This window comes from Acipenser ruthenus, chromosome 3 (assembly GCF_902713425.1).
Source record: "Acipenser ruthenus chromosome 3, fAciRut3.2 maternal haplotype, whole genome shotgun sequence".
NCBI lineage: Eukaryota > Metazoa > Chordata > Actinopteri > Acipenseriformes > Acipenseridae > Acipenser > Acipenser ruthenus.
In genome coordinates, this window is record NC_081191.1 from 27,144,804 (window position 1) to 27,171,072 (window position 26,269).

The 26,269-nt window shown below is 38.7% G+C and overlaps 1 protein-coding gene across 1 annotated transcript in view; it reads left to right on the forward strand.

Annotated features, from left to right (window-relative positions):
• Positions 1 to 26,269, forward strand: part of LOC117395011 (RNA polymerase II subunit A C-terminal domain phosphatase-like) — a 160,912-nt gene that overhangs the window by 34,976 nt on the left and 99,667 nt on the right. Inside the window, exons 8-10 of the mRNA XM_059012754.1 lie at positions 1,080 to 2,120; positions 16,931 to 17,072; positions 18,604 to 18,834. Coding sequence (XP_058868737.1) covers positions 1,080 to 2,120; positions 16,931 to 17,072; positions 18,604 to 18,834 — 1,414 coding nt within the window. The remainder of the gene's footprint in view (positions 1 to 1,079; positions 2,121 to 16,930; positions 17,073 to 18,603; positions 18,835 to 26,269) is intronic.

Sequence of the window (26,269 nt, forward strand, 5' to 3'; positions counted from 1 at the left end):
GGGGTTTCCAGGTGACTGTGAACTAACAATACCAATAGAAACATCAATGTTGCATTTCCAGATCAATTTATTAGGATAAGCTGACTTAATGTCTTTGAGACGTACCTTAAATCTTCATTACTTGTCTGTATACAACTGCTTTGCAGTTTACTGATTGGATAGGTCACTGAGGGTTAAAAGGAAGGTATTTTTGCTTTACAGTTTGTATGCACACATAAAATGCAACTACACACTGAAAACCTCTATCTCCCACAGGAGAAGGCTATTGAGATTTGGGATTAATTAAAGGGAGAGCAACGGAGATATTTATGTATAGCAACTCATTAAAGGAGTCATAGATTTAATTTGTATCTCAGGAGTATGTGCTTCTGCAGGTTTTTATGAAAGGCTCATATTAGGATTGTAATTAATGTAAAGAGCAGGATAGAGATAAAAGAACTGTCAATGTGTTTTTTCTGTTATTTTACTTCTTGTCTTACTCTGAAATTTGTGTAAATGCGACGTTTGCATTTCAAAGTGCTCAGTGGTACAGACATTTTTTTCCCCCAGAAATAATGAATGAGAATAAGTCATAATTTATTTAAGTGGTCGCATTTTAGCCCTATAAATAAATGGTTATGGGAAGTATCTGATTTTTGCAACTGAATTACAATCAGCATTGACACAATCCCAATTAATTTTTTTTAGAAATAGTTCTGAATCTTGTAATTGGTAGTAAGATTGTCACGTATGTATAAATAAACGGACGTTAGACTATTCAAAATAAAAGGATTATATTCCTGTATACAAGATACCTGATGTGTGGTACTAAAGTTAGAAAAAAAGTTAAAAACAATTTGCTTTTAAAAGCTATGGCTGGACTACCTGTTAACCAGCCGCTAACTTCTTAAATTAAACTTACTTAAATAATTCAAGCATGAGTGCATCCAAAATACATTCCCCTTCCCATTTTCATAATTTGTTTGACATAAACAAAAAAAACAAAACATCATTGTAATTGGCAAACAGAATATTTGTTTTTGTTCAGATGTATGTAATATCATACTAACCTCCTTCTCTGTTGTCTTGTATAACTCCAGCAAACAATGTGAATAAGCCTAATGAGGTATCAGACCCAGCATCATCTGCCCAGAAGGAGTCAGAGGAAGTAAAGGTCTCTGCTGTGGAGGAAAAGAACAATGGCCTCAGGAAACGCAGCAAGGAGCGAAACAGCAACAGAAACACGCTTGCAGATGACACTTCCTCAAAAAGTGATGCTGCAAATTCTCAGGACAAAGCTAATGAAAGGATACACTCAGGAGGGGAGTACAATAGTATAGCGGACACTTCTGGGGTAAACAACTCCAGCTCCACTGAGCAGGACAGTGGTAGGACAATTCCAGATAAGCGTTCGGTCAAAAGCAGTGGCGACAGTGTTGCAAACGACTTTGACTTTGACCTGTCCAGTGACAGCGAAAGTGAATATGATTCAGGGGCAGGGAAAGCCTCTTCCTCCAACAGCGATAGTGAAGGGAAAAATAGCTGTAAAAGAGCAAAGAAATCTGAGCCTATGCCACCAGAGCAGGAGAAGAGCAAGATCAAAGCGGTCGGGGAGAACCATTCCGGGGAGAAGCAGGTTGATCCCGAGGACCAGGGTTGTGACATTAAGCTAGACAATGAGCAGGATAGCCCAGGGGGTTTGGGCAACGGTTGTAGAGAAAAAAAAGAGGCAGAGACAGAGTCCCAGAACAGTGAGCAGTCTGGGGTGACTATGGGGGAGTCTCTGGACCAAAGCATGGAGGAGGAGGAAGAGGAAGAAGATCTAGATAGGGACGACCATTTGATATACCTGGAAGAAGTCCTGACCCGCATACACATGGAGTACTATGCCAGGTATGACAATTACCTAAAGAAGGAGCTACCCGAGGCACCTGACATCCGCAATATCGTCCCTGAGCTGAAGGGCAAGGGCCTGGCAGGGACAATAATTGTTTTCAGTGGACTGTACCCCACCAGCTACCCCATGGAGAGAACACGGGAGTACTATCACGCAGTTGCCCTTGGAGCGAAGGTCAGCAAACACCTAGTACTTAATGCTAAAGATCCCAACAGGACAACACACTTGATCGCTGCTCGACCTGGTAAGTAAATTATTTTTTTCTGTGCACAAGTTCAATTTGTCAGTTAATTATCGCTTTTAGCAGTCTAATAATTATCCTTGGTATGAGTTCCATCTTCCAAGTTTCAACTTGCCTGGCATAGCCAAGACAATACTGAAATTACCTTGTGAATTTCGTGAATTTCTGGGGTTTGGAATATTTTGACACAGCCATCCTTAAACCACTTGAGGAGCCATAGCAAGCCTACCTTGATTAACCATGGCAGCACACATGCAACCTAGCTGATTAGACACATTCTGAAAGCTGCATACCTATCTGTCTTAAAATGTATTTTATAGTACAAAAGGCCTGTTAGAGTTTGAAGTAATTCGTTCTTTAACAGTATTATGTAAGAATTTGTAAAACAACCATTAGAAGTAAAAATGTGGTTCTAATATACAGTAAGAGTGATATGCAGTCAAAAAATGCAGTCATGCACATTGTAACACTTCAGTGGCATAGTTATCAACAGGGAGCCGATCAATTTTTGATTGCATGACTGAAAAGTTATGTCAGGCTGAAGATCTGAGAGCTCTGATGGCACCTGGGGTTACATCCAACTGTGCAGTCAGTGATTGATTAGTGGCAGTTTTGGTTGCTTGTGCCTTAGTTGTGAAGTAGCAGCCACTGCCTAATCATTAATTTACTGTTCTTTGGGCCACTTCATGAAAAGTGCTCACCAATGTACAGTTAGTAAACTTTTCCTGACAGGTCATTTTAAAAGTTGCAGCAAACCTAATACAGTAGTCTCTGCGTATGGGAACACCTCCTAAGAGAACACTTCGCCTAAGGGAACACCCATGTGGTGAAAATGATTTTTCCCATTGTAAATGCTCTGCCTAAAGGAACAGCAACTTTGCTTAAAAGAACACCTTTTTGGCACTGCTAGTGATTTGTTCACAACTGATAGATTACTGTTTTGTAACCTGATAGCTCATCATCATCAAACCTTTCCAGAACCGCTGTCATATCATTGCCTCGTTTTGTATTCTGATTTCCATGAGTGCACCTCATCGCTACAAAATGGCATGTAAACAAACATCGAAATGCGTGGCTGTTCCTCTTGTTACAAAAAGTTGGAAATTGTTCGAACTACTTAAAAAAAACCTGAGCAATTTTGTGTTTTCCATTCTGTGCATGTCTTGCATATTGTTCCTGTACAGGTATTCATAATTAATCTAGTGCTGCTGCTACTGCTTCATTTTATTCATTTCACATGTTGATGCACGTGCGTCATGACAAGTAATACATATTATTTGTTTATTTATTGATTGATTCATTCATATTGTGTCTGGTGGTCAACTCTGTCTTAAAGAGCACTTCGGCTTGCGGGGGTTGGGGGGTGGGGGCACAGGGCAAAAATATTTCACTGTAATGCTATTAAAACTGCATGCTATTAATCTTAATTTTATTAAAACTATATATTAAAATGGACATCTTATTTCCTTTGTTTTTGTCAAATTGACACTTGTCTATTTTAGAAAAATGACTGTGCAGCGAGCAAGTAAAGTAATGATGACACTCATTAATTCTTAGAGCCAGGTGAGTCTCATTCTGGCTCCCTCCCGTGGCATTCTGGGGGATGTAGTCCTTTAGCCCCTCCTGGACTATATTTTTCTCTCTTCCCCCTAGTCTGCTACAGTATGTAACCCCATCTGGTTCCCTCTTCCCATGAGATCTTTTAGAAAAATTCCAGGTGACTCTTGAACCCTGAGAGGAATGGGACTTGTACTGATGAGATAGAAATTTGTCCTATTCTTATGTTGTGTAACTGGACCATCACTCGTTAGATGAAGAGTACTTCATTCTGTAGGATGCTTTTTGATGACATCTTTAAAAATAAGTTCAAGATGAGCCCAAACCGCTTGCTCGTCTTGGCAAGTTGAATTTGAAATTGTTGCATAAGACTGACATCCTGGGGTTGTGTATGCTACAGATGTATGTATTGTGGTCTGCTTTCGGCTTCCACGAAAGTGAAAGGCTTGGATCTCTCTGTTAATTTTGCATGCTTAATTTTGTGAGAAATCCATGTGGATTACTACTTCCTGATCACTCAGTGTTTCCTTTAGCTTTCTACATTCGTCTACTTGATGGATCCAGCTAAATTGACGCTTTGCAAGGGAAGTCGGGTTTCTGGTTTAACTCTTTTACCAGATTTGATATGGTCCCAGATAGTGTGTGTGTGTGTGTGTGTGTGTGTGTGTGTTTTTTTTTTGGTTTTGTTTGTTTTGTTTTTTTTTTCAAAATTGTTGTAGGTCTTGTCTCCTTTCAAGATAAAAAGCAACTTTGTTGTAGCAGCATTGTACGCATACACGGTACATGCATTCCTTATTGTTTGTATGACAAACAATTGTTGACATTTTCATGATCCATACATGCACATGTGTTGCGGTCACTTGCTTTTGGGTCGGTGATGTAAAACGGTTGTCTCCTAATGAATTGTCGATAAGGCAGCGAGACTGGCTTACCCACTTCAAGGCTATACTGAACATGTTGTTCAGTTAGCAATTTTGTCAATACCATCCGCTGATATTTCTCCTTGTTTTTCTTTAGAACATCTTTTTTACCAGGTAAAGTATGGCTATTCATATCGAGATAGGAACTCTACAACTTTCTGTCTTTGCTCCTCAGCAAGTTTCTTGCTACCTCTAGGTCTGATCTTTTCACTTTTTTCCACTTTTCTTTTTCAACTGCTCAGTATTTTTCTGGTAAGTTTCACTCTTTCTTTTAGAATCTGCCAGTTATTTTGTCAGTATTTTTACTTTGTCTAGAAGCTCCTTCTTCTTTTCCTTCAGTAGTTGATTACTTCTCTGCTTCGTTTGTCTGGACTGGACTTTTGGGGTTGAGGATGTTAAGGGTTAAACCTGTTGTTTTTTTTTGTGAGGCCTCTGGTTCTGTGTCAAGTCTTGACTATGTTCTCCACACTGACATAATCATGGTAAGCATAAGGTTCTGGAGGAACTTCAATAGGTGGTGTCACATCCAATGAAGTAGGTATGAGGTACATAACTTCATCCAGCTCCCTCTGCTTCTCCCTTTTTCTCCAGTGTTTTCTTTTCTTTTCCTGGGCTGGCTTGGACAGATCCTGAATCCTGAAGGACATTTTCCATCTAATGCTAATGTAACAGGCCAGTATTAAGCCACCTATGCACAACAATGACCTTCAACATATTCTATAACAATCACATTTCTGGTGAGATGTTGATTTTGAAAATATTTTTTTATAACCTTATTCTAGGAGTTACATCGAATGATTTACATGGCCTATAAGGAGTTATGAATGTGTATTTTTTAAATATTTATGAGAGACATACTGACCTTGCTCCACAAGGTCCCTTTCAGACTTCTTCATACACTGATGTCATAGGTCATGGAGTCCTCAGGAAATATGGTGTAAAATGGCTGTTTGATGTCAGTTACACCGTGGGACATTGGAGGACATCAATTTCTCAGACAAAAGTTCAAAATACCCTCGAAGAATTATGCCTATGTATTGTATTAATTGTTTTAGTCTGAGTTTGATATATTCTTTTCCTAACTTTATTTGCATGCATAAGCTGTGCGTATTTGCAACTATAGCTGAAAAAGCTTTGAAACCGGCAGCAATGCTCATAACAACAAGTGTAAAACAGATGGTGTCCATGAGCATTACAATTATCACCTTGCTACTTTCGAGGAATGTTTAAGGCTGCAGGGAAAAAGGAAAAAAAAGTTCCATATACACTTGAGTATTTTACTTTCACGGCAAATGACAGGATTCAAGATTATGTCTCTTGACTGGCAAGTGTCATATCCTAATATATGTTCAAATAATATTAAACAACCACAGTGCGGAACTATAGGACAGTAACATGTCATTATAAATGGGATATAACTAGGGCTTCTGATTTTCGTTTTTAACCGATAAAACACCCCTTAAAATGAGATTACAATTAGGAATGGAGGCTGGATTTAAAGCTGTATTGCAGTTAAAATATGGAGGATTTAAAACACAATTGCAAATTGTGGTGAAATGTCACATGCCTACACAGAAAAACCCCAGAAGAATGTGCCCGTGACCATAAGGATTTCATTGTGGAAGACTGCAAAGGAAAGAAGGCACAACTTAAGTGTGCAAATACTGTCCAGTTACTACTATACATGTTTTGACAGAAAAAAAAACACCCTAGCATTTTGAAAAGTAACCGAAAACAATATTTTTATGCAGTATATAATGACCTACCTACCAGAGCATGAATTTAAGTTCATGAAGGGCAAGGCAATATTGCCTTCGGTGGGCATGAAAATCCAGGGGCACCAAGGCAGTTCTAGGGAGCAAAGAGGCAAAACAAAAATCCAACCCAAGGGCACCAAGGCGATTTCCTACTCATTCATAAAACAACTAAAAAAGAAATAAAACAAGCCTATAGTGTTCATTATCTAAGCAGGGATTGCTGCATGATCGGAAAACAAAAAGTAAAAGGCTATATGGAAGTGATTATTTTTTGTCAAGAAAGGATGGATAAGGGTGTCTGCTAAGCAATTAATAATATTTATAATAATTAATAACAATTATTATTAATAAAACAAATTATAATTAATAATAGTAACAATAAAGCAAGCTGCATTTGAATTTATTGGGGGCCATAATATTCATTCTGCTGAATTGGTTCAGTTTGGACACTCGATTCAAGAAAAAAGTGGAATGCTGATTTTGAGCATTCAAACCCCTTTCATGAAAGCACACGTTACTAGTTAAACAGAATTATTGTGTTTTGATTACTAGTGTTCTCTCCAACTCGTTTCATAATGCATGTCATAGCTACTAGCTCCTTGTCTAAGAATTTGAACAAAATTAATTAGTATGTACATATTTAGCGTGGAGGAATAACCCAGCAACGGTCATTGAAGTGTCCATATAAATTAGCAATTTATATGCACTGAAGACCCAAAAGGAGTTATAATGCGTATTGCACATTGCGTTTTAAAGTATTGCAATTTTAAGCACAGAAACAGATCTCCTTATATCACATATATGAATATGTGAGCAGTGTGGAGTAGTGGTTAGGGCTCTGGACTCTTGACCGGAGGGTTATGGGTTCAATCCCCAGTGGGGGACACTGCTGTTGTACCCTTGAGCAAGGTACTTTATCTAGATTGCTCCAGTAAAAACCCAACTGTATAAATGGGTAATTGTATGTAAAATAATGTGATATCTGTATAATGTGAAATAATGTATAATGTGATATCTTGTAACAATTGTAAGTCGCCCTGGATAAGGGCGTCTGCTAAGAAATAAATAATAATAATAATAATAATATATTTGTGTAATGTGATATATGATTGGTGATTTTAACTAAGCTGTAAATTAAAATATATATTTTTACTAAGCTGTAAATTAAAATATATACGGTATATATATTTGAAGGATATTAACAAATCCATATACAGATCGCTTTACTTCATTTAGTACAATGTGGTCCTATGGAACATTCTGATACACTCTGGTAATTTGCTCTTCATTCAAATTTAAACGGTATTTTTTTAATGTACAGTATAAATAAACAGCTACTGGATGAAGTTCACACTACTTAAACATTTGAGAGGGGACTGGGAGGGGGTGAGATTTGTCGGTGAAATAGCAATTATTATTATTTGATGTTAGTATTGCGGGACGAATTTGTTGTACACCCATTTCCTACCTGAACAGCACATAAATTCTGGAACACTTAGCTGCCGCTTTAGCCAGCTCTTCTTCCTTCTTTCTTTTAATTCGCTGCTGGTTTGGCATTGCTCACGGTCAGAAAAAACCACACAACTGCAGTGACCCTGCCAGACAACAACTCTGTGACTGAAATCCCTGGAACTTAAGCGCGGGCAAATTCAGCTCAGTCTGAACTAATAGCGCCCCTCCCTCTGTTAGCCCTTTTTAACCAATGATACGTCGTTCTCGTAGTGCTGGGAGGTGTACAGTAAAAAGAATGGCAACAATAATGCATCATAATAATGAGTCATTTTCTCGCATGACATGATTACATGAAACAGAATTGAATTGTGACAGAACGGGCCAGCTGATATTCAGCAAGTTTGTGAATGGGTTGTAGATCAGATGTGCGGGTGACAGAAACCGGCAGCAATGACAGCGGGCACGGAGGCAACTTTTTGGTCTGGTTGGGCAGCATGGCGATTGCCGCCGGTGCCATCAGTTATTTCGCGCCCTGACCTACTACATACAGTAAATGTGCTTACTCCACTTTTCCACATAAAACTGTGGTGGAACACCAGATCACACCTTCATTGTAAAGACTCTTTGCTTGACATGTGTTGGTGCACAGCATAAACAGACTGCAGTTAAAAAATAAAATACAAAAAAAACATATACCCACTGACAGTTATGGAACAGCAGTAGACAATAAACCTTGTACAGCCTATGACAGCACAGTCTCCTCCCCCTCCTTAACCCCTGTATTACAGTGCTTTGAATTATTTTAACACACATATATTTTATAATACCAGATGCCAAAATAAATCTGCATAGCAGTTTGAGCCATTTCAGGTTTTATGAGCTGCAGGCTCTTACACAAATTGTTCTGATCACATAAGCAAGTTTAGGACATTGTCTACTCCTTCTTAAAAGTAAAGCAGAAGTAAAAACTAACCGTAGCGCTTCATTTTCCATTTCGGCTCAAATTCTTCTCAAGGCAAGCAGAACTACGTCACTGTGCATTTTTATTATTTATTATTATTTGTTTATTTAGCAGACGCCTTTATCCAAGGCGACTTACAGAGACTAGGGTGTGTGAACTATGCATCTGCTGCAGAGTCACTTACAACTACGTCTCACCTGAAAGACGGAGCACAAGGAGGTTAAGTGACTTGCTCAGGGTCACACAATGAGTCAGTGGCTGAGGTGGGATTTGAACCGGGGACCTCCTGATTACAAGCCCTTTTCTTTGACCACTGGACCACACAACCTCCTGTGCCGATGGACGATGACAGCGTGTTCATGAGGCGGTAATTGAGCGACAGTCTTGTGATGGAGTGTAAACCGGCCTCAACAGTGTGATAATGAACTTTATCATTACTATAGATTTAAGAAAGCGTCTTTTAAAAATGTATTTAGCAGAATTTATAACTCTGTAAAATATTATATTATAGAAAATGTGTGGAGCTGACCTAAAAACATGGTGTCTGAGTAATGTTTTGTCACTATATTTATTTTAGACTTCTTGACATTTTATTAACATTTTATTAACATTTTATAATTATTTAAATATCTTTTTTGTGTCCCTGGTACACGTGCAACTCCAGAAACATTGTGCTCATTTTCTACAGTACCGAGGAAGTAGATTATCTTGCAGCACATACCATGATTTATCATAGGGTTACAGTGTTGTCAGTAGCATATTAACTTTGTTCAATTCTACATTTAAAAAATAAGGCCATAATGTCACACATTGGTAACCCCTTTTCACAAAGTGACCCATTTATCAACATCATTGAAAACTGCATTCATAAGACTTAGTCGGCCTTGTACATGTAGCCGACAGAAATTGCATTCCTAGTAACGTGTGTGAAATGGGATTAGGGGCTTTGTATTCACACCCTTTTTCAACAAGGCTTTAGGTGCTCGTCAGCAGATTTTGAACTCTGAATTTGACAGCTGACTAAACATTTCAAGTCTTACTGTGCTTGAGGCAACAAACCTGAAATGAAAAACAGAATTCATTCTTCACAATTAAACACTGCCTGCTAATGTATTGAGTATTCCCTATCGAGGCAGAACACTGGCTAATAATATTTTTGGTGTGATTTAATAAGGTTCTTGCCTAGTGCTGTGTAAAATGCACCAGTTTAGCTGTAAATGTGTTCTGCATTTGGTCACACAAGGTTGTACTGTAGGGTCATTGTTGGGATTGCAAATGAAAATGTGGCATTAAATTAATCCAGTTCAGAAGATCTTAGTGTGGTCCTTTCATGTTATGAAACCATCACAAATACTACAATCTTAATTATGTATAAAAACATGATGGCTTTGTGTTTTGACAGTTACTGAGCATATTTTAAGAACATAAGCCCATAACACCTTGCTTGTTTGGTTGTATTGATCCCAGAATCTTATCAAGCAGCTTCTTGAAGGATCCCAGGGTGTCAGCTTCAACAACATTACACAATTCGCTGTGTAAAAAAATAGTGCCTCCTATGTTCTGTTCTGAATGCCCCTTTTATCTAATCTCCATTTGTGACCCCTGGTCCTTGTTTATTTTTTCAGGTCAAAAAAGTCCCCTAGGTCGACATTGTCTGTACCTTTTAGGATTTTGAATGCTTGAATAAATTCAGTTATTTTAGCCTGTCTGCATACGGTATGCCTTTTAAACCCGGGATAATTCTGGTTGCTCTTCTTTGCATTCTTTCTACAGCAGCAATATCCTTTTTGTAGCGTGGTGATCAGAACTGAACACAATATTCTAGGTGAGGTCTTACTAATGCATTGTAAAGTTTTAACATTACTTCCCTTGATTTAAATTCAACACTTCTCACAATATATCCGAGCATCTTGTTGGCCTCTTTTATAGCTTCCCCACATTGTCTAGATGAAGACATTTCTGAGTTAACATAAACCCCTAGGTCTTTTTCATAGATCCCTTCTTCAATTTCAGTATCTCCCATATGATATTTATAATTTTTATTGCCTGCGTGCAGTACTTTACACTTTTCTCTATTAAATGTCATTTGCCATGTGTCTGCCAAGTTTGTCTAGATCATTTTGAATGACCTTTGCTGCTGCAACAGTGTTTGCCACTCATTCTATTTTTGTGTTTGCTTACTATACCAGAATCTAAGTCATTAATGTAGATTAGGAATAGCAGAGGACCTTATACTGATCCCTGTGGTACACCACTGGTTACCTCTCTCCATTTTGAGTTTTCTCCTCTAATCAGTACTTTCTGTTTTCTACATGTTAATCACTCCCTAATCCATGTGCATGCATTTCCTTGAATCCCTACTGCGTTCAGTTTGATAATTAATCTTCTATGCGGGACTTTGTCAAAAGCTTTCTGGAAATCTAAATAAACCATGTCGTATGCTTTGCAATTATCCATTGTCAATGTTGCATCCTCAAAAAAATCAAGCAGGTTAGTTAGACACGATCTCCCTTTCCTAAAACCATCTGTCTCCCAGGATATTGTTACCATATAGGTAATTTTCCATTTTGGATCTTATTATAGTTTCCATAAGTTTACACATAATAGAAGTCAGGCTTATTGGTCTGTAGTTACCTGGTTTGGTTTTGTCTCCCTTTTTGTGGATCGGTATTAGGTTTGCAATTTTCTAGTCTGTCGGTATAACCCCTGTGTCAAGAGACTGTTGCATGATCTTTGTTAGCGGTTTGTAAATAACTTCTTTCATTTCTTTGAGTACTATTGGGAGGATCTCATCTGGCCCAGGGGATTTGTTTATTTTAAGAGCTCCTAGTCCCTTTAACACTTCTGCCTCTGTTATGCTAAAGTTATTTAAGATTGGATAGGAACAGGTCGACATGTGGGGCATGTTGTCCGTATCCTCATTCGTAAAAACCTGTGAAAAGTAATCATTTAATATATTTGCTATTATTTTTTTCTTCGTCTGATTTTGCCATTTGTGTCTCTTAGAAATGTAACCTCCTCTTTGAATGTTCTCTTGCTGTTATAATATTGGAAAAACATTTTTGAATTGGTTTTAGCCCCCTTAGCAATATTGATTTCTATCTCTCTCTTGGCCTTTCTAACTTCCTTTTTGACTTGTGTTTGCAGTTCCAAGTACTCTTTCTGTGTACTTTGTTTTTGGTCCCTTTTTAACGCTCTGTAAAGTGCCTTTTTTCGCTGAATATTTTTTTAATTGATCTATTAAACCATTTTGGCCATTTTGTTTTAGATTTAGATTTGTCTACTTTTGTGATGTACCTAATTGTTTTGTGCCTGTAGTACTACATTTTTAAAAAAACAGCAATCCCTTTTCTGTGGATGTTTTCTCTATTTTACTCCAATCTATCTCCGTTAGTCTCTGTTTCATACCTTCATAGTTTGCTTTTCTAAAATTGTAAACCTTAGCTTTAGTCATTACTTTTGGGGTTTTAAAAAATATTTCAAATGAGACCATGTTGTGGTCTGAGTTTTGCCAATGGCTCTCTGACCTTTGTTTTAGTTATTCTGTCTTCGTTATTTGAAAAGACTAAATGAAGGCATGCCTCCCCTCTAGTCGGTGCCTTGACAAATTGCGTTAGGAAGCAGTTATTTGTCATTTCCACCATTTCAATTTCGTCCGTCGTGCTCCCCACCAGGTTTTCCCATTTTATATGGGGGAAGTTGAAATCCCCCATTGGTATGGCTTCTCCTTTGCTATACACATTTCTAATGTCATTGTATAGCAGATTATTTTGCTCAGCGTCTGAATTTGGCGGTCTGTAGCATGCTCCTATTATGCCTTTGAATTTTTGTCCATTTATTCTGACCCATATTGATTCGGTGTTGTTTTCTTTGTCCAGATTTAACACCTGGGCTTCAAGACTATTTCTTATGTATAGCGCTACCCCTCCGCCTCTTCGGTCCTGCCTGTCTTTCCTATACAGTGTGTACCCACTAATATTATATTCGTCTCCATCCGGGTTAACAGTACATGTATACAAACAATTATCGTGTGTAATACCATTGGTGATAAAAAATAAAAACAATTCCTCATATCATATTGTTGGTTTAATCAAATATTGAAAACCAGTCAGTATGAGGAATTGTAGAAGGCATTAATTTATTTGTTTGTTCATATTGCTAGTTATAAACCTATAAAAATGAAATTATAATAAAGGCCAACAAGATGCTCGGATATATTGTGAGAAGTGTTGAATTTAAATCAAGGGAAGTAATGTTAAAACTTTACAATGCATTAGTAAGACCTCACCTGGAATATTGTGTTCAGTTCTGGTCACCTCGTTACCAAAAGGATATTGCTGCTCTAGAAAGAACTGTTGAAGCGGACACCCTGGGATCCTTCAAGAAGGTGCTTGATGAGATTCTGGGATCAATAAGCTACTAACAACCAAATGAGCAAGATGGGCTGAATGGCCTCCTCTTGTTTGTAAACTTTCTCATGTTCTTCTTCTTATGTTCTAGTTACAATACATGGATAAAGGTTTTTGTTGATCTGTTTTTGACTGTTGCTGTCATAAAAGTACTGTGTCATGAACGTCCCATGACATGTGATTGAAGGACTCTTTAGAGTGGGAGGAAATACACAAGAGTGTAGAGTGAAAGTACAGTGCAGATAGTGTGAAAGCTGCAGGAAAGCAATGTAATGGTGGCATTGGCTAGTGTGAATCACACTATTTTCAAGTTGCCTGTATTGCACTTTAAAACAAACTGAAGTTTTTTGCTGCCAAAAAAGATTAAACCCTTATACCTTTTAAGACGAAAGTACAATGTCTGACATAAGAAATGCCCTGGCTTCGCTTTAACATAAGATATAAAAATTAGAGAACATTGATAATGTTTGTAACTTGCTTTAAAGGTGTTTACTGTGATTTGGGCTAAAACTACTCGTATTGCACTTCATAAATATATGTGTGCATGTTAATGTTGCCTGCAGCTTTGGTAGACAAAATGGCAGTCTAAAATATATAATATGCTTTTGTTTTTTAAACTAGATGTGTGTTTTCATCCAGATTTGGAAGTACATTTCTGCCTGTGACAGGGTGGTTGAGTGGTGACGTCAGGTCAGGTGCTGACACCAGTACTGCAGTTAAAGGCGCTTGCGTCGTTTTATTTAAATACAAAAATGGATAAAAGGTTTAAACAGAAAAGACTTGCTCACAGAGCGAAATAAAAAGGTTAAACAAAAATAATCACGAACACGTTTTGTTTCTTCTCTCGCTCCGCTCTCGTTCTCGCTCCTAACACACACCTTGAGTGCAGAGAGCTGCAGACTTTTATGCAGGTGATCACCTTCTGCACAAGGTTTTTTTTAATTATTCTTGGCAGAGGACGAGCACCAGTCACACCTCTGCCAGAACACGTTTTAAAATAAAAACAATAACAAACACATACGGCGCTTCGCCGACAAATATAAATACAGTAATAAATTATAAAACACAAATACAAAATAACACAGGGCTGCGAAGGCGGCAGGGGCTGCTCCCCTTCTGGCTGCGAAGGCGGCAGGGGCTCCTCCCCGTCTGGCTGCAGCGGGGGAACCAGCTCCCTCTGCTGGTGGCGGCGATGGAGGCGGAACCAGCAGGTACTCTCCCTCTGCTGGCGGAGGTGGGAGCGACACACAGTCCTCCCACGGAGGTGGAACCAGCAAGTATTCTCCCTCTGCAGGTGGAGGTGGGAGCGACACAGTCCTCCCACAGAGGTGGAGGCGGAACCAGCAGGAACTCTGCCACTGCTGGCAGAGGTGGGAGCGACACACAGTCCTCCCACAGAGGTGGAGGTGGAACCAACAGGTATTCTCCCTCTGCTGGTGGATACCTGGGCTGTGGACGTTCGGCCTTCCCCCTCTTGGCCTGCGGACTCACCGACTTTCCCCTCTTGGGCTGCGGATGCACAGACTCTCCCCTCTTGGGCTGCGGACTCACTGACTCTCCCCTCTTGGGCTGTGGACGTTCGGGCTCCTCCCTCTGGGGCGCAGGACGTTCGGGCTCCTCCCTCTGGGGCGCAGGACGTTCGGGCTCCTCCCTCTGAGGTGCAGGACGTTCGGGCTCCTCCCTCTGAGGCGCAGGACGTTCGGGCTCCTCCCTCTGGGGCGCAGGACGTTCGGGCTCCTCCCTCTGAGGCGCAGGACGTTCGGGCTCCTCCCTCTGAGGCGCAGGACGTTCGGGCTCCTCCCTCTGAGGCGCAGGACGTTCGGGCTCCTCCCTCTGAGGCGCAGGACGTTCGGGCTCCTCCCTCTGAGGCGCAGGACGTTCGGGCTCCTCCCTCTGAGGCGCAGGACGTTCGGGCTCCTCCCTCTGAGGCGCAGGACGTTCGGGCTCCTCCCTCTGAGGCGCAGGACGTTCGGGCTCCTCCCTCTGAGGTGCAGGACGTTCGGGCTCCTCCCTCTGGGGCGCAGGACGTTCGGGCTCCTCCCTCTGAGGCGCAGGACGTTCGGGCTCCTCCCTCTGAGGCGCAGGACGTTCGGGCTCCTCCCTCTCAGGCGCAGGACGTTCGGGCTCCTCCCTCTGAGGCGCAGGACGTTCGGGCTCCTCCCTCTGAGGCGCAGGACGTTCGGGCTCCTCCCTCTGAGGCGCAGGACGTTCGGGCTCCTCCCTCTGAGGCGCAGGACGTTCGGGCTCCTCCCTCTCAGGCGCAGGACGTTCGGGCTCCTCCCTCTCAGGCGCAGGACGTTCGGGCTCCTCCCTCTGAGGTGCAGGACGTTCGGGCTCCTCCCTCTGAGGCACAGGACGTTCGGGCTCCTCCCTCTGAGGCGCAGGACGTTCGGGCTCCTCCCTCTGAGGCGCAGGACGTTCGGGCTCCTCCCTCTGAGGCGCAGGACGTTCGGGCTCCTCCCTCTGAGGCGCAGGACGTTCGGGCTCCTCCCTCTGAGGCGCAGGACGTTCGGGCTCCTCCCTCTGAGGTGCAGGACGTTCGGGCTCCTCCCTCTCAGGCGCAGGATGTTCGGGCTCCTCCCACTCCAGGTCTGTGTCCGCTCTGCCTCCTTTTCCTCACCTTCCTTTCTCCCTTGGCCTGTGGAGGTGATGGAGTCTGCTGCTCCAGCAGCCGAAACCACCCAGATGCACAGGACACCCTCCCCATTGAGTAGGCTTCCCAGAAGCAGGGGTCTTCATAGGGGCAGTCCTCCTGGTTATGCCCAAACTCCCTGCAGATGACACACAGGGGGGCCCCTTCAGCCCTCCACTGCTCCTGTTCCGTGTCCCAGTATGGGGGTCCCGTGACCACCCAAGTTTTGAAGTTGGAATTAATGCTAGTAGGCCTGTGACTGCTGACTAATCAGTACAGTACTTGGTAACAGTGGGTGCAGAGGAAATGTTTCATATGAAATGCTTTTCAAACCAGCAGTATTACACTTGAGAATAAGAATGTTCCACGCTGGGTTAAGAGAGAAACTATTCAGTCTGCATTACATATGACTTTCAGCCCAAGTACGTTTGCAATAAAGATGCACAGGAGAAGAAATAAAAAAAAGACTGAGCACTTGTCTTTTTTTTTAGCAAATCATTTTTGTTACAGTGTAAAGCTTATCAGTCAACTTGTCTGTATTGTCAGCCTGTGTATGTACTGTGCCTGTCGGCAGAACTGTCAGTCTGTCTCATACTATGTTTTTTTGTGCTAGATTATTTTGTTCATTTTCAAAAAGGTCCAAAACTATAGTACACTGAGTGGGGCTCTTTGTTCATGCCAACACATTTTAAATCAGATGGTAAACTGAAGTATCAACTGTGAAGAGGAATTAATCCCTTGTGATGTCTGTCCTGGTGACATGTTCTCAACACCACTGCTAATGTGTAGCTATGCTGTGGTGGTGTTGAAATTCAGACCGGTTAATCTTGTAAATGATTACAGTTTGATCACAGAAACATACCAAATTTAAACAAAAAAACAAAAACTTTTCTAGTTTACCCAAATTTTATTTTAATTACCATACTTCTTAGATTATGCTACTGGGGATGTTGTTTTTTTGTTCACTAACTTGTTTCTAGTTCTTTCTGTAGTTGCTTCACAGCAAGCCTGGAAAAATATTCAGTCAGGTTCTCATACTGTTTCATACCCTGTTGTCTGTAAATGTGAATTTTTTGTATGCATGTCAGATTTTCTGATAACCTAGGGGTTCCTTTTTTGTCACAGGTACAGAGAAAGTAAGACAAGCCCAGGGCTGTAAACACCTGCACATTGTCAACCCAGACTGGTTGTGGGGGTGTCTGGAGCGGTGGGAGAGAGTGGAAGAGCAGCTTTTTCCTTTGAAGGATGACTACATCAAAACACAAAGGTAGGAACTTGGACGGATCAAAATGGGTCTATTTTAATGAAGTAAACAGTGGCATATCTGCAGATCAAATACTGCTGTTAAATTTATATTAATATATTGATAACCAATACTTTACACCCAAATCCATTTCTTACCTCATAGCTTATTACTGGCATTTGGGGTGTTTTTTTTAATCTTTAAGGGTTCAATCATGTGTTCCAGAATATAGGTGTGTGGAACAGGCATTAAATGTCCCACTCCATGTATTCATCTGTGTAGGTTAGCGGTTTGTTTTCTTTTTTATTATAAATGTAGTGTGTAAATGGTGTTTGGATGTCTCAGGATACTGGATAAAGTTGATAGTGAAGTACTATATTAGAAAAATAAACCTTAAATACCAAGGAGTAATTTGCCATTGCTTTTAGCAAGCTATTGAGCGAAGTAATTTATTAAATTGAATGAAATGTCTCGGAAGAAAAATAACTTTCTGGCATGGAAAGAATGTACTTGATAGTAATCTGAGTGAGCAATTGAAGTCTGTCATGCAAATGATCTAAGAAAATGCAGTTAGGATAGTGATATCAAAGCAAGCACTTAGTTCAAGAGCTGTCTAAAAAATAATGTTAATGTTACCGAGTTGGGATATCAGCTGGTAAAATCTTAGTGTATAAATCTCATTTTGCTTTAGTAGCAGTTTAGAGAACTGACAAAAATATAATAACTAACTATATAGTGAACTTTGAAAAAGGCTGAATTATAAATTGGGGTTCTGATTAAAACACTCCAGAAATAAATGAACAAATAAACTGATATTATCCGACAAACACAAAAGAACACCGGAGACTGTTACATATTCACTTACTGAGTTAAAAGCCTTTCAGCTGTTTCAGCTTAAGAAGGGCTTTTGCCCGAAAACGTCCTGAAAAAAATAAAAGATTTTTTAATCTTTTAAACTTTTTGTGTACATTTTTTTAAAAACCTTTTCTTTCCCATGCCTTCAATTTTGTACACTGCAGTTTATATGTATTTATATGTGTGTGTCTGTATATATATTTTTTATATATTTTATATATATTTTTTAATGTGAGGTATAGTGCACACTATGACTTTCCATCTGTGCTGTTATTTGTTATGGGCAGTTCTTGGGAAGCCTCAGGACATTAAAACTCTAGAACAGTATTTTGGGTGCAGTACCAGAAAGAATTGGTCAAACCATCTCTAAAAATAAACACAAGAAAAGGAGAATAAATTAACACTGCAAACACTGTGTACATCACAAGAAAAAAGGAATGTGTCCAAACCATTCACAAGTTATTGCTAATTATACCCAACCTTTTTCAGAATGTATGCATTTTCATGGAAATAATGCATTGAGCAAACTGAGGTTTTTGGGGATTACAACATTAGGGTACTTAATCATTTCATCTCATTCTGAGATGGTGGTCCTGAAGCATCTGCTTGACGTATTATTGTTTGCAGAAGTAGATATATAACATATATTTATGTTGCAAATAATCATTCGTCTTGGGGTTTCCCATTCTTACTATTTCAGAATCAACAGTCCTGCCACATTTCCTGACATCGAAAGTGCATTTCAGACGCCATTGTTCCACCCAACTCCCATCCACCCAAAGGTACAGGCTGGCCCGGAGGTTCGAATCTACGACCCTGTAACTGGGAAACTGATCAGGAAGGGTTCCCAGAGCTCCAGGCAGTCTCCATACATCCAGTCGCCAGCTCCCCCAATTACACTGCCAGTGCACGGAGAGCAATCGTCCTTCAGGTACTGTCCGGTGCCTCTGCTGGAGCCAAAATAGTCATTTTTGTTAATGTATTTGTACCATCATAAAATTACTGCCATGTGTCTCATTTAGTAAATAACTGTGGTTGCATCAGCTGAGCAGTAAGATGGGGTAACGTTTGCATTTTAACTACATAGAACCAAAAAACTGTACTTTAACACACAATATTTTCCTGTTCCATTGTGTTATTCAACCAACTCCTAGGTATAGGTGGGCTTAACTACTGTTACAGATTGTATGGGGATATATGGTGGAACATGTTAATTTATATGTACTTGTTATAAATCATGTCAGTCAATAGGTGAAGCAGCTGATTGGTTAAACAGGAAAGAAGCCAGTAAAGGAGTGGGGACATTTTCACCCTTCCAGTAAAATGACCCAGGGAGTGCAAGACAGGCTAAAAGCATGACTTGCAAACAAAAAATGATTTCTCCTGTTTTAAAATGAAAAATACATGTTTGCCTAAATATGTGTTTCTTTCAAAACTGCATGTTTGAGACCTAAGTAATGAAAGGATATGTATGATGGAGGACATTTATGAAAGTATTTGGTGAGCTACAATTACTTGAAGTGAAGGACACTTTTATCTTGCAGTATAAAAACTAACTGGAAAACTACAGAATCTAAGTAAAACTAGTCTGCAATGTAAGCAAAGGTATGTGGTCATGTGATGTGTCATGTCACAGATTGAGTGTGCAGACATGTGCAACCTATTGTGACAAGCAATTGACGTGCTTTAGTGGTACAAACAAACTCTTCACTCAAATAATGTCTGGAACCTATGTGGTCCTACTCATTATTAAGGCTAATCTTTTGTTGTCCGCTAAATTATGTATTGATTTACGGGATAATAACTATTCTTCAAATCTGATTGGCTGAGAGAGTCTTATTTGTATAATAATGTCATTGTTGTTGGTAGTTTGATTTCTGTTCACAAGTTCAGGGCACATTTATGACATAGTGAGTGTACTAGAATCTTTGGGAATTGGGCATTATGATGTCTGTCTGTACTCTGAGAGGGACTATAGGGATTTATAGTTACTTAACAATGTGGTAACTGTTCAGTCTGGGCCTTGATAGTCTACTGACCTTCAACCCACTAGATTTTTTTAATGTTTTTTTTTTTTTTTTATTTATATGCTGAGGGAATTGATTTAAAAAAAAAAAAAAAAACTCAGATCCAACTATTACATTAACATTATTACCTGAACTGCTTCTGCAATTTTAATATCAGAATTTTGAAACTGAGTGTGTAACATATTGTACTGAACTGTTCATAGTTGTTGAAAGGATGTGCTGGTTTAACATGATGTATTTTTATTTAGTTATGGAACTTCTTGGTTAATGAATTGCTTAGCAAAATCCAAGGCCTAATGGAGAGAGAGAGGGGAACATCATACATCTAATTTAAATGATAATGGACATAAATAGCCCAGTTGGAGCAGGAAAAGTGCAAGTTTAGAACTTTAGAATGTTGGGCATGGGCAAAGTAAATCCCATTTGCACTAAACATGACAAAGGATCAATAAGAAAATAAGCTATTAGCAGCAAACTATAGTAATAAAATACATGCTGAAATTGAAAAGCAAAAGGAAAAGCAGTGGTTGCTGTGTTAGCGTAGGGAGCTAGTAGCTAAAAATGTCATGCTGAAAATGAAAATCAGTAAGAATGAATGTCTCTGCTGATGGACTTTCTGGGAAATAGCCTCAGAAAGAAGTAAGTGTGTGGTGTGAGCAAATACATTTTCCTGATTAAACTTTTCTACTCTCTACAGGTATTTTCTAAAGGCCTAACATTTTATATATATATATATATATATATATATATATATATATATATATATATATATATATATATATATATAATGTTATTATTTTGTGTATAGTAAAAGCATTACTCAAGTAGTAAAATGTGCAAAATGTCTTGCTCTAAACAATATTGGTTTGTAGTGTATGAAACATTTTTGTTCTATTATTGTTCTCACCATTTATTGTTCAATAAACATTGCTTACATCAGTCATTTTTTCCTGTATCTTTTACAGTATATTTACAAATATGGCCTACTGCTGATTAGCTTAGATTAGTTATCATCCAATGAGAATGATTATTCTATGTACAGAGTACTGGGGTGAGAATTGGCACATACAACAACATACTGTCACTGGTAGAATAGGTACTGTACTTGTCTGCCCTTTACAAGTTCTCAGGGCTAAAACAATAATACTACAGGAATTGTAAAGGCATTTGTTTCTACAGTATAAAATGTTCATGCTTTAAAAATATGAATAGGTTTTAATATGCTTTTCAGGAAGACAAAATGTGTATTTTATTTTAAACATGTAACTTAGCTAGATATTTTAATGACAGACCCCACTCTACCAACACATTTGCAGTAGGCTATCTGAATGCTATTATTACTTCTGATTTCTTTAATAAATGCTAAATTTATTACCGTGTGAAAAAAAACAACTGTTCCATAGTCATTTAGATTACATTATTTGTTTAGCATGCAGCGGGTGCTGTCAAAACAAGTGTTTTTTTTTTTTATATTCATTGCATCATATGAAGAATAAAAACAGGGCTCATCGTAATATTAATACATTTAGCTAATGCCTCTATCCAAGGCGACTTCATGCTATTGCTTACTCCAGCAGCTTATTGTTTGTTTTGATTGTTCTTTCACTTGGATCCCAAGTTAGCTAGCGGGGGTGTACTGACTGTGCACCAGTAGTTTATATGGTTAAATAAATATTCACTAACCAACCTTATTAATCCTCCGTTCACCCCCCGCCTCTGATTAAACAATGGAGATAGGGACCTAGTGTATCTAACATAAAAAAAATAAGCTGTGTGTTTCGTGAAGTTGTGTGCTTTATTTTCTGCTTTAAAAACATTTCTGTAACTGTCACCGTTTACACACCTCCTGTACAGCGTTGTTATGGTTATGTTACGTGAGCAAGCTAGAGTGTCTTCATTGCTTGATCTAGGGCTATAACGAAGGGTATGTTTTGACCTTTGAAGGTTTGGAACACATTACCGAAGGAAGGTTCGAACCTTCAGTGGTACTCATTTGCATAATTTATTGGCGACGTCACCATAACCACTTGTTTATATTTGATTGAAAATCCTATTATTTTACAGGTAATCCTTATAAATGGAATAAAACATTCATATGTAGTTTAAAAATGCGTTGTATAGAACAATAATCATGTTTTTATAATATAAATAAAAAGATAAATACACTTTGTTTATTTACATGTAATTGAGCCTGCTTGTGATGTATACAGTAAGCTTGCATTGCACCAGCACCAACTGCTGCAGACAAAGCTTGCACAGTTTGCATTCAGTTATTATTATTTTTTTTTTTGGTCATCTGGGCATTGAACAAAAAAATCCCAAACAGCAGAGGGGTTTCGAGACATTTCTTTCAATACAGCTTACACTATACAACACTTTGCTGTCGAGGTGGAGAACGAAGAGATTAAAGGTTTGACTCTGGATAACACGAGCTGGAGCGGAAAGGGGCGGACGGTGCTCAGTTTTAGAAATTAAAATTATTCGTGTTAGAGTATATTTTGTATGTTTCAAACATATTCTACCATAGCACTTCTCTTACACTGTCTTGTACACTAGGCATTCAGTACATATTTTACTGACGCAATACAGTCACTAGAGGTATGAGCCCACTGCTTTGGATACTGTACCCTGCTCCATACATGGCAGCGGTGCCATGTAGAGTTGCTACGTATATGATTTGGTAGCGGATTTTAATAACAACTGTTTACTTTTAATATGCATTATACAAATTAAAAGATCAAATTTTGCATGCAGGTGATATTTAATTTTGATTTTATATTATTTGCACATTGTGAAACAGTTTCTGTTAACAGGAAAAAAAAATTATAATACAGTACGTCAATCTGGCTGACAAACCTTCAGAGGTTTAAAACAATCTTCAAATCCCTGGCTAGCGAACTAACCTTCGAACATTCAGACACAGCCCTAGCTTGATCTGGCCGCACACGTAATTAATAGAAATCATGCTGGCTGGTCTGATTTACACCTGGATTTAATGGTTTTGCCACTGTGGCAAACAAGGTGAAAATTAGTTTAGCCACACAGAAAAAACTTTCGCATGTAGATGTGGATATGTTATTTAATCATAATTAAACCTCATGCATATTTATGCGCGTGTATATGTATCAATCAATACATAATACCCCTAACCCCTGATTATTATTGAAAACCGCGAACCAAATTTGAACAGATTGTGATTCATTTATATCCTATAGCATAAAACAAGGCAGACGGAAAGTTTATTAATGAAAATGCACCCTCAAAATGAGACTGAGCCAGCTGTGAGGTGGAGAAAGGGGAGATGGTGGGAGAATGAAGCAAGATGATAGTGTAAACTAAACTATCACTTGCCATTGGTATCGCTACAAATCCAGCATTGTTTATTCCATAACTATACAAGATCAAAGTTAACCCCCCTTTACTAGATTTGAGTCTCCTCTGTGTAACTGCAGTAGACAAAAAGCCATCAGTAATCAGCGGTGATGAGATGCTGATCTCATTAAAGAGTTGCATGAATTAGGATTAAAAAATTGCAGCTCAATTGTAGCAAACTTAATTCATTTTTATAATGCTGGCTGAGCTTTGCTGGATGATAAAATACTTTGCCTCTGAGCTAGAGGGAATATAATTAATGAATTGCTTGAATATGCATATAGTATATACTACTTCCAAGCCTTAATACAGTGTACGCGTGTGTATTTCTATTTTTTCTATATTATTAATGCACTGATATCATTCTAGGCTTTGCCATTTTTCGCCTGCTGTTGCTCTTGGTTCTTAAATTAACCTTTTTAATTTTTTTTTTGTTCTGCTGTCTACTTAGGGAGGCAGTGCTATGTCATAATGAATAGAGCTTAAAGGGCTTTTTATATTAAATTGATTTTCATAGACATTTCACTAGGTAAGCTGTTCAAAATGCTAATTAAAAAAAAAAAAAAAAACACCCGTTTTGTAATGATTGCGTTTATTTTTATATGCTGTGAGGCTTTTGTCTCTGCTGGAAAGCAGCTCTGCTTGTCAGTGTCAGAGCATCAGTGCTTTGGAGATTGAGACATATGCAGATTTTAGATAATCTGATAGTAATGTCAAATATTTGCATATTTCCAAAGCTTTTTAAATCGGTGCAACTTGGGAAGAAAATGTATAAATGTATAAAAATTACTGGTATATTGCATAACTTGTGCAAGCAGTTTTTGTTACGGTAGTTTTTGGTAGCAACTTTCTTTGTCCAAAAGGAAACACTATTTTAGTCTGCCTGATTTTTTAGCCAGGACATTTAGAAGCTAATTTAAATAACAATACTGTCATTTTATGCTTGGAGTTTTGCCCCAAAAGTACTGGTACTATGCACCAAAACATGTACATTTCTTCATCCTTTTTAGGTTCTTCATTCAAGAAATAGGGACCCTTATATGCTGTTGTCATCAAACTTAGCTTCCTATAGAGGGTTCAGATTGGATTTGGCTGTACTTTGATTTTGTACAGATATTTTTAACTTTTTCAGGTACTGTGCAATTTATGAAGACCCTCTGTGTATCCTTGAATTTGTTTTCTAATGCAAATGTTTATTTTTTCATGCTTTGGCACACAGTAACGTACTGCTTCCATCCTCATATAGGCATCTTAACTTAAATACTGGAATCTGACGTGATTCATGTTGTAATTATTCTGCATGTAGACCGCTCTTCAACATGATTCCTCAAGTGCAGTGGTACCTCAAATTGTGTTAACTTGCTACCAAGTACTGAAAAACTGGGTGGGATTGTTTTCGCTTCTAGCAGACTAGATCACTTGCACGTTGATGGGTGAAAAAAAAATCTTGGAACCACATGACTGCTGTGTTACATCTTGACACAACATTTAACCAATCAGAGAATTGAAGGGGCGGGTTTTTTATGTTAAGCACTTCGAGAGGCTAAAACGTTAAAATGACTGCTAAAAAAATAACCGAGTATTTTCAAAGCAAAAATAGTGACAATGAATACAGGGTTTTCAAAATAAGCCGGCGATCAGTGCAGTCCACCCCTAATACTATGTTTTCTTTAGGAATGGCTCTTTTTGTATGGATAGGATGTGAAGGTGACATATGTAGGTATCATTATTATTATTATTATTATTATTTATTTCTTAGCAGACGCCCTTATCACATATCACATATCACATTATTTCACATTATACAGATATCACATTCTTTTTTACATACAATTACCCATTTATACAGTTGGGTTTTTACTGGAGCAATCTAGGTAAAGTACCTTGCTCAAGGGTACAGCAGCAGTGTACCCCATCGGGGATTGAACCCACGACCCTCCGGTCAAGAGTCCAGAGCCCTAACCACTACTCCACACTGCTGCAGTAGGTTTTGAGTAAAGATCTGTTTTAATAAATCCTTGATCAAGTTTAACCAAGGTATCTAAGAACCAATCCCATCTGTTTGAGTTCAAATGTATAATTTAATTCTAATTAGCTGCCTTTTAATTACTTAACAAAAGCAAACCAGGCTTCAGTGGTATTCATTGATAGGGCATGATGTAGTTTGATGTGTTACATAACATTCATTATACAAATTCCATTAACACAATCAAAATCCAATCCATAAAACATCCCAGAATGTACATTCAGTGACTCGGAGGTTTGGTTATAAATTAACTACTTGCTCTGAGCCACGTTAGGTGTATGACCCATGAAATTGTTTGGCATGAAAGGTTTCTGTGGCAGTTGGTTATTTTCTGGTTGGATTGTTGTTTATATGCATATAGATGCACTGACAGGAGAGCACCATGAAGACGAGCTATGGTTGAAAATGAAGGTCACAGAATAAAGGCATTAAAATCTGTTTGGGAGATTTGCATTGTCTTTATGTATTGCACGTGTGTGTTGTGTGTGATGTGTGTGATGTGGTTTTTGTTTTTTAATGGCCAATTACTTTGCTTGAATAAAACTAATGTCATGTTTTCATCTGCATCGTGAAACCAGTAAACATCCAGGTTATTATCTGTGTATCAACTATTTCTTGTAGCTTGTTTAGAAAGCAGTCATAACACAAAATATATAAAATATTTAAGAAATTCTGGGTACTTTTGTGTGGGCCAAGGGGTAATTTGTTTTAATGTTAATTACTGTAAAGTTTGTCAAGAATAATAACTGCTCTGCATGCTAGTTTCTCATCTGTGCTTATGGTGGGTATTTATTTATTTATTTATTTATTTCAAAGACTGCTTCATGCAGAAGCTTTCAAGAACAAAACAGTTTGATAATATGAGATGATAATATTAAATGATTTAAATGGTATTGGAAATATTCCACCTGGCAAGGACAAGGCCCTGGGACTCTCTCGAT